Below are 18,259 nucleotides of genomic sequence, written 5' to 3'. Positions count from 1 at the left end.
TTAAGGTCCTGGAGTGGCCTAGCCAATCTCCAGACCTTAATCCCATAGAAAATCTGTGGAGGGAGCTGAATGTTCGAGTTGCCAAACGTCCCTCCTGAGATGTGTGCAAACCTGGTGGCCAACTACAAGAAACGTCAGACCTCTGTGATTGCCAACAAGGGTTTTGCCACCAAGTACTAAATCATGTTTTGCAGAGAGGTCAAATACTTATTTCCCTCATTTAAAATGCAAATCAATTTATAACATTTTTGACATGCGTTTTTCTGGATTTCTTTTTTGTTATTTTGTCTCTCACTGTTCAAATAAACCTACCATTAAAATTATAGACTGATCATTTCTTTGTCAGTGGGCAAACGTACAAAATCAGCAGGGGATCAAATACTTTTTTCCCTCACTGTAGGCTATGTAGAGTTTTCCTGGCCATGTGACCTGCCCAGGAAACCTTGGGGGGCCCTAGTTAGTTTATAACCCGGGCCCAGAGTATGTCCTGCTCAGGTCATATGGTCAGGAAAGACTCCTTGCCCTAGCTACTACGGTATGTGCTGGGCTGGGTGAGTGCCTGTATCTGCCTGGAGAGTACAGTTCACAGAGGATGAATAATTAACCAGTCGTGTGACTAGGCCTGGCCCAGCCACTGAGCAGCAAGGACAAAGGCTCCATGTAGAGGGGTGCCCTCATAGCAGAGCAGGGGCCCTGCATTTAGAGCGAGTGAGGGAGGGTGGATTTGGCTCAGGGTAGGATGAAAGGGAAACGATGTCCTTGCATAAGGATGGAGAGGGAGGTAGACTCTGCTACTGTGATGCAGAGACTACAGATTCCACCCAAACTTTGACTCTGATTACCCTCAATGTCCCATTTACATTTACGTCATTTAGCAGACACACTCAGGCGTGGATCAAAGGTCTTTCAAGGTGTTCTGGAACAAATGGCCAACGACTGTGATTGTCTATTTAAGCCACTTTCTGTTTGAACGTAGTGAAGATCTGTGTTTTTCTCTGTGTTTGTCTCTCTGTGTGTGCGTGTGCCAATGTTTTGCGTTGAAGAGAACAGTGACTGGGAGGTGCCGAAAGTGCTCCTTTCAGCTCACAAACACTGGTCCCACGCTCTCCCTTCACCTATTGATCAGACAACTCTGTGAAGCCTGGGTCTTCAAGTGTGACACTCTTCTCATGAGAATATGCCAGGGCCTAAATGTTGATAAATGTGTGTAAGTAGAGATTATAATACGACGAAATAGCTTAATTATTAAGTATTTGAAAATGTAGGGCCTACGTGATCGTAGTCACTTTGATACGCAGAACAAGGAATGTTGCATGAATGTTGTCGTAATGACGGTCCGCCCTTCCTGTGTTGACTCCATCTTCTCGTTCCCATCATCAAGTCAGTTACTGAATCTGTTGCCTCATTGCCAAACACACATTCAGCACATTTTAAAGGCATCAGCGTGACCACAGCATGGTTAGGAGCATGTTGGAAGGTGGCCGAAAAACAATCCCACTCATTCACTTTGTCCAATGGAACATCCCAGGAAATAAGTCCTTTGGGGGGGTTAGCTTAGCAACATCTGAGCCTGGCACCTACCTTCAGCTTGGTTTCGTTTTATGCATGTTTAGTTCAGATGCAAAGTTGTTGTGGACCAGGATATTTCTATAGAATCTAGGCTCGAAAATTTCAGTTCAGAGCTCTCTGCTCTTATTCCTTCAGTTTTGGTGGCCAAGAGCTGTAGCGTAGCATTTAGGTTAAGGTGCATGTAGGATACATCCTTTACACATCCTAGGTTTTGCTTAGAGGCCTTGCTGTGGCTTGATACTAGGGCAGCTTCTCAAATAACACCGTATTCCGTTTATAGTGCACTACTTATGACCAGGGTTCATAGGACTCTAGTCAGAAGTACTGTATATAGGGGAGAGGGTGTGATTTGGGACGTATCTTAGGCCTCAGTATGGAAGTGAAGGGAAGTCAGTTAAGTTTTAGCCCTCGTGTCTTTCTCTTTGTGTGAGTGGCGACGTGCCCAGCTAGCCTAGTCTCCCCCTCTTTGTCTGAGCGTGGCGGTATGATGTGGAGGAAAGTGATCAAGGGTGCAGCCTAGCAGAAAGTCTTTAGCCGCTCTGTGGTAGCTAGGGCAGGGTACACTGGGCTGTTAGATCAGCAGACCCCCCTCCCCGACACGCATGCACGCACGCACACACTTATAAACACACAGTCATCGCTTTACAGTGGCTGCCCTTTTTGACTCCCTTTGAATGTGGCAGGCGGTCACATTTCTCAGATCTCAAGCACGCTTCCCTGGGATTGTAAACTAACTCAACCGTCCTCTCCCTCAGTGTCAGCAAGCTACTCGCTAGCTAAACCCTACTTATTATTCAGTTCCAGTGACAAAACGGTTGCGGTTGCCTAGAGCTCCACTCCATTTTGGTACAGTATAAACGTCTGCCTCAAAAATGGCACCTATTCCTTTTATAGTGCATAGGGCTCTGGTCAAAATTAATACACTAGGGAGTAGGGTGACATTTGAGATGCACATACAAGTTCCCTGGTCCATTCATCTCACTCTGTCCAGTGTCAAACTCCTCAGACACAATAGGTCTTTATTTCTACTATGGTTATTTCCTGCTCCAGAGGTATTTCAGGAGCATTGACTGGGAAAATATTTGCTTGGCTAACCTCTGTCACTTCAGATATGCCACCACTTAGGATACAGCAGCAAAGCCATTCAGGTCCACCACCCTCACTGCAGTACTCCACAGTCCGCACTCAATTTCTTTACTGAATGTTGAGCTACCCTAAGTTATAAATGGAACCCTATTCCCTATATAGTGCACTACTTTTGACTAGCTCATTTACTGCAGGGTTCGGGTCAAAAGTAGGGCACTATGTAGGGAATAGATTGCCCCTACAGGAGAAACCGCATCGCACTGAATGATGGTCTGCCTTTATCTGACATTCGTTCAGAGTTCGTTTGACGCGGTTTGTTTTTAGGGAACACCTGCTGGTAGGTGTCAGACTGCCAACATTTTCTGCTGTTTCTACATTGGTTTGCACTCGGTTAGCAAATCACAGTGAGCTAACTTGTTGTTTTGGCTGTAGAATGAATATGGGGTTCAAGTTTATGCTGTCAGCTTTAATTTCAGGGTATTTTCATCCATATCGGAGGAACAGTTTAGACAGCACTTTTTGTACGTAGTCCCCCCATTTTAGGGGACCAAAAGTATTGGGACATTCACTTATGTGTATAAAAGTATTTGGTCATATATTCATAGCACACAATGACTCGGCAACATCAAGCTTGGAACACTACACATTTGTTCGATGCATTTGCTTTGGTTGTGTTTCAGATTGTTATGTGCCCAATAGAAATGAATGATAAATAATGTATTGTGTAATGTGGGAGTCACTTCTATTGTAAATAACAATAGAATATGTTTCTAAACACTTCTACATAAATTTAAAAAGCACAGCTTTTACTGTGCTGATGATTGGCTGAGAGAAATCGATGATGAAAAGGTTGTGGGGGCTGTTTTGTTAGACTTTAGTGCGGCTTTTGACATTATTGATCATAGTCTGTGTTATGGCTGTACACCCCCTGCTATATTATGGATAGAGTTACCTGTCTAACAGAACACAGAGGGTGTTCTTTAATGGAAGCCTCTACATCAAAATCCAGTTAGAATCAGGAATTCCCCAGGGCAGCTGTCTAGGCCCCTTACTTTTTTCAATCTTTACTAACATGCCTTAGAGTAAAGCTAGTGTGTCTATGTATGCGGATGACTATACATGTCAGCTACCACAGCGACTGAAATGACAGCAACACTTAGAGCTGCAGTTAGTTTCAGAATGGGTGGCAAGGAATAAATTAGTCCCAAATACAAAGCTTTTAGTTTTTGAAATATTTAGGACAAATCATTCACTTAACCCTAATCCTCAACTAAATATTGTAATGAATAATGTGGAAATTGAGCAAGTTGAGGAGACTAAACTGCTTGGAGTAATCCTGGATTGTTAACTGTCATAGTCAAAACATATTGACACAACAGGAGCTAGGATGGGGAGGAGTCTGTCTAATAAAGCGCTGCTCTGCATTCTTAACAGCACTATCAACAAAGTAAGTCCTGCAGGCCCTAGTTTTATCACACCTGGCCTACTGATCAGTTATATGGTCAGGTGCCACAGAGGGACATTGCAATTGGCTCAGAACAGGACAGCACGGGTGGCCCTTGGATGTACACGAAGAGCTAACATTAATAATATACATGTCACTCTTTCCTGGCTCAAAGTCGAGGAGAGATTGACTGCATCACTACTTGTATTTGTGAGAGGTATTCACATGTTGAATGCACCGAGCTGTCTGTCTAAACTACTGGCACACAGCTCGGACACCCATGCATATCCTACAAAACATGCCACAAGAGATCTCTTTACAGTCCCCAAGTCCAGAACAGACTATGGGAGGCACACAGTACTACATAGAGCCAAGACTATATGGAACTCTATTCCACATCAAGTAACTCATGCTAGCAGTAAAATTTCGATTGAAAAAACAGATAAAATACACATTATGGTACAGCGGGGACTGTGAAGCAACACAAACATAGACACATCCATACAAACACACAATCGCATATGCACTATACTCACATGTATACATAGCCATGTGGTACTAGAGTAGAGGCCTGAGGGCACACACACTTAATATGTTGTGAAATCTGTTATGACTGTATTGTAATGTTTTTCAAATGTATTACTGCCTTAATTTTGCTGGACCCCAGGAAGTAGAGCTGCTGCCTTGGGATCCATAATAAATACAAATGTGAATGCTACCATGATTAGGGATAATCGTGACTGAATCGTGAATAATGATGAGTGAGAAAGTTAGATGCACAGATATCATACCCCCCAAAACAATACCCACCTCCCCTGTTATTCCCGTTATTGTAATGGTGAGAAGTTAGTGTAGTATTTTTATTTCATTTTTCATCTCAGTCCCCATCCCCGCAGGAGGCCTTTTGGTAGGCTGTTATTTTAACTAAGAAATTGTTCGTAACTGACTTGCCTAGTTAAATAAAGTTAAAATAAAAAATGTATGTCTTGAGGGTATGATATTTCTCACTCCAAAATGACACAATACATTATTTACCATTTCATTTTTATTGGCCAGAAAATAATCTGAACCACAACCAAAACAAACAGCAAATGCGTCCAACAAATGTGTGGAGCACAAGCTTGATGTAGTCATTGTGTGCTATGAATGTGAGACCAAATACTTCGCTTTTTACTACTTTAATACACCTAAGTGAATTTGTCCCAGTACCTTTGGTCCCCTAAAATGGGGGGACTATGTACAAAAAGTTCTTTAATTTCTAAATGGTTCACCCGATCTGGATGAAAATATCCTCAAAACTGACAGTCTGCACTTTAACCTCAGTCGTATCATTTCAAAGAGCTGGAGTACAGAGCCAAAACGTGTCACTGTCCCAATACTTTTGGAACTCACTGTACATCCGGCACTGTGTTCAGAGGTGCTAAGTACTCTTGGCCGGCAAATGCTACCGACGTGTCCATGCCTTACCTCAATTGTTTGTTAATTTTTTTTGTCATTTAGCAGACGCTGTTATCCAGAGCTACATACAGGAGCAATTAGGGTTAAGTGCCTTGCTCAAGGACACATCGACAGATTTCACCTAGTCATTCGAACTAGCAACCTTTCGGTTACTGGCCCAACCTCTTAACCACTAGGCTACCACCCAGTCCCCTCAATGTCCTGTAGGTCTTTGTATAACAGATGCTGTGTAGGTAGGTATCTGACTGACTGAGCTCTCCTCTCTGTTCCAGGTACAAACGAGTCTTCTCCGTGGGCACTCATGGCATTACCACGTACAACCCCGCCACGCTCGAAGTCACAAACCAGGTCAGTGGGCTCATTTTAAAACCCTTAATTATGTCTCTACGTCTGAGTCATGTGACATTATCCTTGTGATCGCTATATCCTTTGTCACCATTTGGATGCTAATCTATGAGCTGTCATTTTTAGCTTTAGTGAATGTTTGTCTCTCTGTCTCCTCTGTGGTGCCCTGCAGTGGCCGTATGGGGACATCTGCGGCATCACCCCGGTGGGAAAGGGCCAGGGCACCGAGTTCAACCTTACATTCCGCAAGGGCAGCGGCAAGAAGTCTGAAACACTCAAGTTCTCCACAGAGCACAGGACAGAGCTACTCACAGAGGCACTGGTGAGAGGAGACACGATTGGTTCTGGAAGACTATAACTTGTAAATACCACAGTAGCTTAGTTCAGATGCGTTAGCTCATCAGAACCCAAAATATAAGCTTGTTTTAGCCGATTTGTTTGTAAACCATTTAATTGTAAACTGTGTAACTTCAGTCCATTGCCCCATCTATACATTTGAGTGGTTACATTTCTTAAGCCCCACCCCTCAGCTGTTTACCCCAAAAAGTGGTGCGATTACATTTTACTCATTTAGCAGATACTCTTATCCAGAGCGATTTACAGGAGCAGTTAGGGTTAAGTACCTTGCTGAAGGGCACATCAACAGATTTTCCATCTAGTCTGCTCCGGGATTACAACCAGTGACCTTTTTGTAACTGACCCAGCACTCTTAACCACTAGGCTACCTGGGATGGCTGCTTTGTCATTGTTTGAAACACAGATTGCCCCTTTAATCACCACCTCCCACCTCTAGCATGTATAGCATCAACCATTATTTTTGCATGAGAATGCTTACAACACATTAGCAACAGTGGCTCACTGTAGGTTGCTTTAGAAACACCATCACATACATTAAACACAATGCGCACACACACACACACACACACACACACACACACACACACACACACACACACACACGCACACACACACGAACAGATCTAAATTGCAGGGAAGGCAAAAAATAATTGCTGCAAAATCGCTCATTGTCCAAAAAAAAATAATCTTAAGATTCTCGCACTCGTGTCCCTTGACACAGCTGGTTCTCATACACCATGCATAAAACAAAATGTGTTGTCATGAAATCATTGTTCTGAAAAGGTGTAAGACTCTCTGAGTTTGATATTTCCATAAGCTTTAGACCAGCATAGTGACTTGACTCATCTCTGATGTGTAATTACTCTTATTCAATAGGTGATATCTCAATCTTCTACCTATCCAGGATAAATTAATAGTGCTGACCTAGGATCAGTAGTCTTCTTCATTATGATGTAGAAGATAAAACACGTCTCAATTCAGCACTGAGAAGTATTATGAATACGGGCCCAGATTACAGTGGATACATATTTTATCTGATCTCTCTTTCTCTCTGCAGAGATTCAGAACAGACTTCTCAGAGGGAAAGATAACTGGCAGGGTAAGTCTTGACTGAGGGAATGGCGAAAAGAGGGAGGGAATGAAGACCTGAACAAACGAGTGAAAGGAGAACCGAAAGAATGAAGCGCTCCTTTATAGAATGCATGACCACACTAAATCAAATCAAATCAAATTTATTTTTATATAGCCCTTCGTACATCAGCTGATATTCTCAAAGTGCTGTACAGAAACCCAGCCTAAAACCCCAAACAGCAAGCAAAGCATGTGAAAGAGGCACGGTGGCTAGGAAAAACTCCCTAGGAAAAACTCCCTAGAAAGGCCAAAAACCTAGGAAGAAACCTAGAGAGGAACCAGGCTATGAGGGGTGGCCAGTCCTCTTCTGGCTGTGCAGGGTGGATATTAAAACAGAACATGGTCAAAATGTTAAAATGTTCATAAATGACCAGCATGGTCAAATAATAATAATCATAGTAGTTGTCGAGGGTGCAACAAGCACGTCCGGTGAACAGGTCAGGGTTCCATAGCCGCAGGCAGAACAGTTGAAACTGGAGCAGCAGCACGGCCAGGTGGACTGGGGACAGCAAGGAGTCATCATACCAGGTAGTCCTGAGGCATGGTCCTAGGGCTCAGGTCCTCCGAGAGAAAGACAGAAAGAGAGAAAGAGAGAATTAGAGAGAGCATATTTAAATACACACAGGACACCGGATAAGACAAGAGAAATACTCCAGATGTAACAGACTGACCCTAGCCCCCCGACACATAAACTACTGCAGCATAAATACTGGAGGCTGAGAGGAGAATAGAATATGAATGGCGATAAGAACAAATCAAAGGGGGGGGGGCGAGTAAAACAAACACCCCACACACCCCAGGGCCATGTTGAGTAGAGCACAGAGGAGGAAGAAGTGCAGAGTGGAGCAGCCTCTAGTTGTTGTTCTTCCTGAGTTGTTGATAATTATAGGATGTCTCCTCTCTCTTTCTCCCGCACTGAGCTGGTCTAGCAGACTCAGTCAGCAACCCTGAAGATTTTATTTAGTGTCTCACACTGCGTCCAAAATGGCACCCTATTCCAAATGTAGTGCCATTTGCACTGGTTTAAAAGTAGTGCACTATATAGAGAATAGGGTGCCATTTGGGACGTAGCCTCTGTCTGTGTTCTCCTCCATCAGCACAATCCCATTTCCCTGGGAGAGAGAGAGGTTGGAATAGAGCAGCCACTCGCCTGCTCCCCTATGGGTGACTTTCATCTACAGCACAGATCAATACAACTTCCTGGTGATCTCATCAAAGAGGAGCACTATGGTTACGTCTCAAATGGCACCCTATTCCCTATAGGCCCTGGTTAAAAGTAGTGCACTACATTGGGAATAGGGTGTCATTTTGGGACTCATTCTATGTTTTTAAAAGGGCAGCCAGGCACAGACATAAGGATTATCTTCATATTTTTTTAAACCAGGGTCTTCTATAGTGGTTCTCTTTCTATATCCATTAGTTGTGAGGGGTAAAAAACTGACATTGTCAATTTGATTGGTTTGCATTTGAATGTTTGCTAGATCTCTAGGCGTTATCATGTCTAGCTCTGGTCCGGGGTGTTGCTGTACATGTGACTTGCTGACGCTGAGCCTTCCCCAAGCTGCACGTAACACCCTGGACCAGAGCTATATTATGCCGTGATGCCATGACCAGTTTTGTCCACTTTGTTAACGTGTGTGTGTGTGTGTCCCGTCAGCGCTACAACTGTTACAAGCACCACTGGAGCGACACACGGAAATCAGTGAGCCTGGAGGTGACCCCGGGGGGAATCGACCAGATTGACCCCCAGGCCAACCGGGTTGTGTGCTCCTACGACTACCGCTCCTTGGAGTGCTTTGCAGAGCTCGCCGACTACCAGGGGGGCTTCTGCATCCTCTATGGGGGCTTCAGCCGCCTGGTACGTTCCTGGGGGGTAGGGTGTGTGTGCCTCTTAGTCTCTGAAGGTTTCATTGTCTGTGCTATATTGTCTGTAATATGTGTTTATTCCCTGGAGAAATTCCACTGTCCAGGACTGACTCGCGCACATACTGTTTTAATTGCACTCTCACTCTCCCTCATCCCCCTCTCTCCACCTTCCCATCCCTCTTTCACTTCCCTCTCACCACCTCCCCATCCCTCTCTCTATCTGCCCCATCCAACCCCCTCAGCACCTGTTTGCGTCAGAGCATCGGGATGAGATCATCAAAAGCGCCATTGAGCACGCGGGTAACTTCATCGGCATCACTCTGCGGCTGCGTAAGGACCCGCTGACCTTCGAGGACTTTGTGACGGACCGACTTGGGAAGTACGGCTCGGACGAGTGCATCACCTCCCTGGCAGAGTTCGTGGTGCAGAAGGTCTCCCCGCGCCACTCGGTCAGAATCTAACTGCCATCACCATCGTTCCTTCCATGACATTTATAAATTACCTTTTTATTTGACCTGTTTACCTTTTTTATGAGGAGATTTTGACTTTGTTAGGACATTGAGATTAAAATGTGCTTTGTAGTCAACTGGCCCTTATCAACTTGAGACTAACTTCTCCTGTGCTGTTTGTCCCTGACAGGAGCCCATCAAGAGGATCCTGTGCCTGACAGAGACATGTCTGGTGGAGAGAGACCCAGCCTCCTACAACATAGTCACCATCAAGCCCTTTAGAGAGGTGAGTGGCTGCTACAATTCCCACACAAACACTGGGGCTTACCCATCGAATTGGTAGAAGTCTAATTTTCCTTGATGTGTTATGTGAATTTCAGAACTGTCGTTTCTATTCATTCTATTTCTATGACCTGGCCTCTGCCTCCAACTCTGTTAAATGCCATGTTTGTCTTTTTCAAGTAAATTGCACTGAAGCACCGTTGTGCTAGTGTCATTTGCAGTAAACTGTGTGTGCAGGTGTTTGCTCTCATCTGCGATGTGGAGAACCCCCAGGTGTTCACCATAGAGTTCATCAGAGGCCAGATCAGGAAGTACTGCTCTACAGACAGGTACAGCACAAAACAGCTCTATAATGGCAAATGTCATATTTGCCCTCCCGTTTCCTTTTCTGTTGGCTAAGCTCACTAAATCTGTTTCTGTTCACACCCTGCTCATATGTACTGTATTCCCGATCCTGCATTGTCTTTTTATATATTTTCTGTGTGTGCGTCATATTTGCATATCCTTGTCTCTAATGACTTAATTTGATATGTGCGTGTGTGTGTGTGTGTGTGTGTTTAGGGACTCCCTAATGGCCAGCCTGCTGGATGGGGTGCGTGCGTCGGGGAATAGGGACGTGTGTGTGAAGATGGCCCCCACCCAGCGGGGCCAGCGCTGGGGCTTAATGAGCATGCCCGTGGACGAGGAAGTGGAGAGCCTGCACCTCAAATTTCTGGCAGCGCCCCCTAGTGAGTGACACCCCTATCACAGGTTTGATTTTTGACCTGGGTGTGTTCAGTATTCACTAAATGGAAGAAAACTGACTTAAACTGGGGGGTACTACCTGAGCTTGTCCAATAGCAATCGTTCAGGTGTGCCCAAATGAATATGACCCTGAAATGGCCAGTTGAATTGTTGTATCTCTAAAGGATTGAGGGGTTAACTTTGGGTTCGGCCTGAGAATGAGAACTCTATGTGGTCCGACTTCCTCAAATTCTGTGAAATTGATTCATGCGGAGTGGGTTTTGGGCTTGCCGTGTTAAAGAAAAACTGTGCGTGTCTGCGCACCTTCATCCTAATACCGCTCTTTCTCAGCTGCAACATCTGGGGCCCCTAGCGGCGCCAGGATTCTAATATTGACTGGGCCATAAAAATTTGTGGCTGTGTTTCAAATTGCGATACGAATAGGCTGGAGTGCACTCATGAGAACGAAGATCTACAAGACCGCGACAGGCAGTGCATCTCAGTATCAGGAGAAGCACATCGATTGATTATCAGACAAGTTGTAGGCTTTTGGACGGGAGTAGGACGGGCTGCTATGCGAGTGAAGAGGAAAATCCATATTTTTAAGCTACATAACATGCTAGCAAAATGTTCTGATCAGCTAATACATGAGCAAACTAGAATAAAGATGATCATGAGCACTCACCTCAATTTAGCTAACTTTTCCCCAGCCTCATTTTTAGTGTGTGTGTGTGTGTGTACATGATGTATGTACTATGTAGGCACCTGAACTGAGCCATAAGGAGGGGCAGCAATGCGGCCTATTTTTTTTTTTTTTTTTTACATTTTATTTTTATCTCCCCCACTTGGGTTCTGAAATCACCATCACCCACTAATTCATTTTTGCAGATTAAGTGTTTGAGCTAGTTATTTTATTTTTATTTATTTATTTTACCTTTGTTTAACCAGGTAGGCAAGTTGAGTTCAAGTTCTCATTTACAACTGCGACCTGGCCAAGATAAAGCAAAGCAGTTCGACATACAACAACACAGAGTTACACATGGAGTAAAACAAACATACAGTCAATAATACAGTACAAAAACAAGTCTATATACAATGTGAGCAAATGAGGTGAGATAAGGGAGGTAAAGGCAATAAAAAGGCCACGGTGGCGAAGTAAATACAATATAGCAATTAATAAACACTGGAATTGTAGATTTGCAGTAGGTGAATGTGCAAAGTAGAAATACTGGGGTGCAAGGGTGCAAAATAAATAAATAAATACAGTATATTTATCAATATAATTTTGGATTTCACCCCCATCTCAAAATTGAATGGTTTTGACCGTTTACTTTTATTCTGGTAAAACAACATTTTCAACCGCACATAGATAACAATAACCTAACAAAAATATAGAAAAAAATTAAATTCAAATTTTGAAATCAGTCAATTGAAATAAATTCATGAGGCCCTAATCTATTGATTTCACATGACTGGGCAGGGGTGTAGCCATGGGTGGGCTTGGGAGATCATAGGCCCACCCATTTGGGAGCCAGGCTCAGCCAATCAGGATTAGTTTTTCCCAACAAAAGGGCTTTATTACAGATAGAAATACTCATCAGTTACATCAGCTGGTGAAGATGCTGGATGTGGAGGTCTTGGGCTGACGTGGTCACACGTGGTCTGCAGTTGTGAGGCCTGTTGGACATACTGCCAAATTCTTTAAAACGACATTGGAAGCAGCTTATGGTAGAGAAATTAACATTCAATTCTCTGGCAACAGCTCTGGTGGACATTCCTGCACTTAGCATGCCAATTGCAAGCTCCCTCAACATTTTTTACATCTGTGGCATTGTGTTGTGTGACAAAACTGCACATTTTAAAGTTACCTTTTATTGTCCCCAGCGCGAGGTGCACCTGTGGAAGGATCATACTCTTTAATCAGCCTATTGATATGCCACAGCTGTTAGGTGGATGGATTATCTTGTCAAAGGAGAAATGCTCACTAACAGGGATGTAAACAAATTTGTGTAGGAAAATTTGAGAGAAATAAGCTTTTTGTGCATATGGAACATTTCAAGGATCTTTTATTTCAGCTCATGAAACATGGGACCAACACTTTACATGTTGAGTTTATCATTTTGTTCAGTATACATAGGTTGTCACTCAACTAATAAAGCTGACTGTCTTATTTTATTTTTTGCCTTTGAAGCTGAAGGTACCGTGCAGATGTGTAAGATCAGGCCGCGTACCTCGCATTGGTCAGTGTGTGAAGCTGGACACAGTGCGCAGTTTGACTACAGTAGACTACTAATATTGCCTGGGGTTGGCATGGAAAATGACTTGTAGATCAATGACTGTCAACACCATTACATGCTTACTTCGACACTGAAGGTGAGGATGCATCAGTTGTCACAAAAGATTAGGTATTTTCTGAAGGCAGAAATAATGTAATATAAAGATTTTATATAATTGTGAAACGGCGATTTGTCATATTTGAATCGATTTTTCTGATCGATGCATGCATGCTACATTTGGAGCGGTTTGGGATCTGCAGACCGATGCTCTAGTATCTTAAATGTATGAATCAGGGACGGATACTTAGCGATGAATCGTTACATCCCTGCCAAATATCCAAACAGAGATTCAGTGAAAACAAAATTCTGACATTGATTGATTTATCAAAATCAGCTTCCGATTGGCTCATTTATCCCTCTTCCCTGTAACTATTCCCCAGGGCATTGCTGTAAATGAGAAGGTGTTATCAGTCAACATACCTGGTAAAATAAGGGTTAATAAATAAAAAAATAATGGTAGGATATGACTTTGGGGGTTTCAGTTTAAGCAACAATTTGATACATGCCTTTAATTACATTATCCTACTTTATTTCAATATTTTTGTCATTCAGTGGATCATAACTAAGGTGAGATTTCCTCTCTCTGCTCTTTCTGTAGGCCCAAGGGCAGTGGTTCTCAATCCTGGTCCTGGGGACCCAAAGGGGTGCACATTTTTATTTTTGCTCTAGCACTACAAACCTGATTCAATTCATCAAAGCCTCATGATGAGTTGATAATTTGAATCAGCTGTGTAGTGTTATGGCAAAAACAAAAATGTGCAGCCCTTTGGGTCCCCAGGACCAGGATTGAGAACCAGTGCCCAAGGGCTGTTTCTTCGTCTCCTCACTCAGCTTCAGCCCGCCTCTGCCGCATTGTTCTCAACACCAGTTTAAATCAATATACTGTCTTCTAGAAATCTGCCTTTTTCGCGCTCGGGCTCATTTAATTCATGTAATGTCGGACCAGGCTTTAACTTTCAGGCTCGATGACAAAGTGTTTCTGTCTGTCCTTCTCAGATGGAAACTTTGCAGACGCAGTGTTCAGATTCAATGCTAACGTATCCTACAGCGGCGTGCTGCATGCGGTCACCCAAGACGTGAGTGTTCAACCCTACCAAGGAGAGTGTGTGTGTCTGTAAGTGTATTAGGCCTACCTTAACACTCCTTTCCTCCGCCTGTCTCTCAGGGTCTGTTTTCAGAGAACAAGGAGAAGCTGATCAGCAACGCCATCTTGGCCCTGCTGTCCCAGGAGTGTGAGCTGCCGGGCCTCAATGCCGAGCTGGAGAGCCACTTTCACGCCATCCGACGCCTCGTAGCCTCCAAGGCAGGTTTCCAGGCCTTCACACAGCTGCCCAAGTAAGGCATCAAAACACACACACTGCTAACATTTCTTCCTGACTTTACGTTTCTCCTCTCACTACCCCTCTCTCCCTCCTTCAAAGCTCTGACTGTCTAATTGTTCTCTTCATCTCTCCCCACCTCTGCTGCATTCTCCCCATCCTTATCTTTCCATCCCCCTCTCCTACTGATAGTTATTACTATGTTGTGTTGTGGTAAGCGTGTAGGTAACAGACATACTCTGTCATTCCAAGGTCTGGTCAAGGGTCTGGATTCACAGATGGAACGTAAATATGAATCCATACATCTCAGTCTGCCCTCTGTCTGTTTTCCCTCTCTCTCTGCCTCTTGTCTGTCTGACTCACTGACTGACTACGTCTGTTTGTCTGTCTGTCTCTGCCCGTTAGCTCTGTTTCTGTCTCTCTGGCCTGCTGTCTCTCTGGCCTGCTGTCTCTCTGGCCTGCTGTCTGTCTCGGGCTGGCTAGCCTGCAATCTGTCTACTACTCTCCTTTCATGTGTCTCAAACACTGGGAGAGCAAAAGAGAAGTGATGTCATCCCTCCATCTCTCTTCTTCACCTCTGTCTGCCTGTGTACAGTTTGTGTGTGCTTATCTCTTTCTCTATTTTGCTCTCACTATCTCTCTCACTGGGTCTCTCTTTCTCTCTCATATATCCAGGACACTATCTCTCTCTCCTCTGGGGTCACTGAGATGTATGAGAGGATGTGTATTTATATTCTTGGTTCCTGTGGAATTGAGAATAAACCCCCAGACCCCTTTGAAAAGATATTTGTGTATCAAATATGAGGCCCTTTTTGAATTTCCAGTGTCAATGACTGTCCCCCTTGTCTCCCTATCATGTCAGTGAAATGAATGAGTGAGTCTCTGTATAGTTTAATCTGTGTGTGTGTTTTGCAGGTTCCGGGAGAAGTTAGGGGTGAAAACGGTGAAAGCTCTGAAAAGGAACAACAACGGAGTGACACACGCCGCCATAGACATGCTCTGTGCTCTTATGTGTGTAAGTGCTATTTGCATTCCCCGAGCAGGTACTGAAAGCGCGCACACACACACCATCTTACACACAATATTGGTGTGGCGACATGACAGTACACAGAATGTGACTGCTTTTGGTAATGCACAATTTTAAATTGAGAATTTTCAATTGAATAGCAATTTTAATTTGCAGCCGATGCACGATGACTACGACCTGCGTCAGGAGCAACTGAACAAGGCCTCACTGATGTCTTCCAAGAAATTCCTGGACAACCTTCTAGAGAAGTTTGTCAGCAATGTGGTACGTGTGTCAGCCTCAACCTCTACTAACCTTTTTTGTTGGTCGTCCCGAAACCCGGCAGTAAACCAAAGGAAGCCATTTTGGTTCTTTATTGACAGTCTCCTTTACACTCTTCTTTCTTCCACTTCTCTACCCTCCCTCTAGGAACACGGCACAGGGGCACTTGTGATCAGCTCACTGCTAGACTTCCTGACCTTTGCCCTGTGCGCCCCCTACAGCGAGACCAGCGAGGGTCAGCAGTTTGATATGCTGCTGGAGATGGTGGCCTCCAACGGACGCACCCTCTTCAAACTCTTCCAGGTAGCTAGGAGGGGTGAGAGAAAGGTAGTATGGAATCCAACGGATATGCTCATTTCTTTGTTTGGATTTCAGACTAAGAGAAAGGGGAAATGATGGGAGGATTGTTGATTTTATGACTTTTCCAAACAAGGAAAAACAGTTAAAGAAGAGGGTAAAAGGTGGTGGTGGAGGTGGGTAAAACGAAAAGACAAATTGAAAAGAAGAAAGAGCGTCTGCAAACAGTGTCTTTGTATGACCTGCTTTGTATAAGGTATGTGTGACTTATTTTTTATTTTTTTGTTAGCACCCCTCTATGGCCATTGTGAAGGGAGCAGGCCTGGTCATGAAGGCCATCATTGAGGTGAGGCTGGGGGAGCAGGGCTTAATATGAAAAAGAGGAGAATTCTGATGATCATATTGGTGATGATTAATATTTGTTTTGTTTATAAGGAGGGGGATAAGGAGATAGCCACTAAGATGCAGGAGTTGGCTCTGAGTGAGGGAGTACTGCCCAGACACCTACACACCTCCATGTTCACCATCAGCACAGACCAGAGGATGCTCACCAACAGGTAAAGTACAATGGGTCGAAATCGGTTTACTTCAGATTTATACACAAATCTCCCATAACATCCATGCATGATTTACTCAAAAGTCCAAATTATGTATCCTTATTACAATTTAGGATTCTGACAAACTCACTCATGGTTTTTGAACTGTTTTCCCACAGGCAGCTAAGTCGTCACCTTGTGGGTCTGTGGACTGCAGAGAACCCCATTGCCATGAACCTCCTCAAGAGAATACTGGTGAGGCTCTAGACAGGTGTTCAGGCAATTCACTTGTGTATCATCCATACTGTCAGGGGCAGGGAACTTGATATTGTGTACATTCTCTCCATCTCTCTCTCCCCTCAGCCGACGGGGCTGCTGGCATACCTGGACAGCCTTGATCCCGTCCCGGAGAAAGACGTGGACAGGATGCACATCCGAGACAACGTCAAGATCGCCACGGTAACCTGTTGTAGAGACACTAGCCCAAATTCCCCTGTACCCACTCCATACTCTGTTGTGGTACCTTTTTAGAAATTAATGTGTAGCCACTAACAGTACTGTATATTTTTTCCCTGTTTGTCGACTACAGGACCAGTTTGGTCTGCAAAAGGTGCCTGACTGGCAGCGGGTGGTGGGCAAAGCAGCCAAAGAGGTGGAGAACTTTGCCAAGGAGAAGGCTGACATTGTGCTGATGCACTGGAGGGACAAGATGGGCATTGCCCAGAAGGAGGTGAGGAGAGGAGAGAGACTCACTGCTCGCTTTTCTCCCCCCATTCAGGGGCTTCATTCTGGGCCGGTAGCTATAGTGGTGATGCCCTCATTCTGGCTCTGCTGGCTCTTGCTCCTCCTGCTGGCGCTGAGCGGTATTGCAGACTCCTGAGAAGCACACTACTGGTTCCATAGCTGTCTGCTGGACTGGCCCAGGTACTGTAGTACCAGTTAGCATGGCTAACATCCAGCAGCTTTGCCATTACCTGGCTTGGGGGAGACACTCGGGCAACCTGTGGGTTTTGAACCACATTCTAACAAACCGTTTTCTATGCTGTTTTTGAGGCCACTGAGCAGATATTTTATTTATAAATGTTTTATTTAACCTTTGTTTAACTATGTAAGTCACTTAAGAACAAATTCTTATTTACAATGAAGGCCTACCCCGGACGATGCTGGGCCAATTGTGCGCCGCCCTATGGGACTCCCAATCACGGCCAGATGTGATACAGCCTGGAATCGAAACAGGGTCTGTAGTGAAGCCTCTAGCACTGAGATGCAGTGCCTTAGACCGCTGCGCTACTCGGGAGCCCATGGCTAGCATATGCGCTGCTTACTTCCTGTGTGCTGTCTCCGCTTGTCTATGTGTCAGAGGGATCCACAGAAATCTTTTTAAAACCTCTACAGGATCAGTGGGTCCCCCGCTGGACAGTTGAGCTAACGTAGGCTAATGCGATTAGCATGAGGTTGTAAGTAACAAGAACATTTCCCAGGACAGACATATCTGATATTGGCAGAAAGCTTAAGTTCTTCTTAATCTAACTGCACTGTCCAATTTACAGTAGCTATTACAGTGAAAGAATACCATGTTATTGTTTGAGGAGAGTGCACAGTCAGGAACTTGAAAAGTTATTAATAAACCAATTAGGCACATTTGGGCAGTCTTGATACAAAATTAACAGAAATGCGATGGTTCATTGGATCAGTCTTAAACTTTGCACATACGCTGCTGCCATCTATTGGCCAAAATCTAAATTGCGCCTGGGGTGGAATAATACATTATGG

At 44.3% G+C, this 18,259-nt stretch overlaps 1 protein-coding gene across 1 annotated transcript in view; it reads left to right on the top strand.

Moving 5' to 3' along the window:
- Positions 1-18,259, top strand: part of LOC106578659 (dnaJ homolog subfamily C member 13) — a 72,002-nt gene that overhangs the window by 23,785 nt on the left and 29,958 nt on the right. The window contains exons 3-21 of the mRNA XM_014157700.2: positions 5,830-5,905; positions 6,075-6,224; positions 7,317-7,358; positions 9,048-9,248; positions 9,499-9,705; positions 9,896-9,991; positions 10,225-10,316; positions 10,549-10,715; positions 14,043-14,122; positions 14,212-14,381; positions 14,618-14,650; positions 15,281-15,380; positions 15,549-15,656; positions 15,801-15,956; positions 16,240-16,296; positions 16,386-16,507; positions 16,666-16,741; positions 16,850-16,945; positions 17,076-17,216. Of these exons, the coding sequence (XP_014013175.1) occupies positions 5,830-5,905; positions 6,075-6,224; positions 7,317-7,358; positions 9,048-9,248; positions 9,499-9,705; positions 9,896-9,991; positions 10,225-10,316; positions 10,549-10,715; positions 14,043-14,122; positions 14,212-14,381; positions 14,618-14,650; positions 15,281-15,380; positions 15,549-15,656; positions 15,801-15,956; positions 16,240-16,296; positions 16,386-16,507; positions 16,666-16,741; positions 16,850-16,945; positions 17,076-17,216 (2,170 nt within the window). The remainder of the gene's footprint in view (positions 1-5,829; positions 5,906-6,074; positions 6,225-7,316; positions 7,359-9,047; positions 9,249-9,498; positions 9,706-9,895; positions 9,992-10,224; positions 10,317-10,548; positions 10,716-14,042; positions 14,123-14,211; positions 14,382-14,617; positions 14,651-15,280; positions 15,381-15,548; positions 15,657-15,800; positions 15,957-16,239; positions 16,297-16,385; positions 16,508-16,665; positions 16,742-16,849; positions 16,946-17,075; positions 17,217-18,259) is intronic.

Source organism: Salmo salar, chromosome ssa19 (assembly GCF_905237065.1).
Source record: "Salmo salar chromosome ssa19, Ssal_v3.1, whole genome shotgun sequence".
Lineage (NCBI taxonomy): Eukaryota > Metazoa > Chordata > Actinopteri > Salmoniformes > Salmonidae > Salmo > Salmo salar.
The sequence above is the reverse complement of the archived record's forward strand: the minus strand, read 5'-3'. Positions and strand labels throughout refer to the sequence as shown.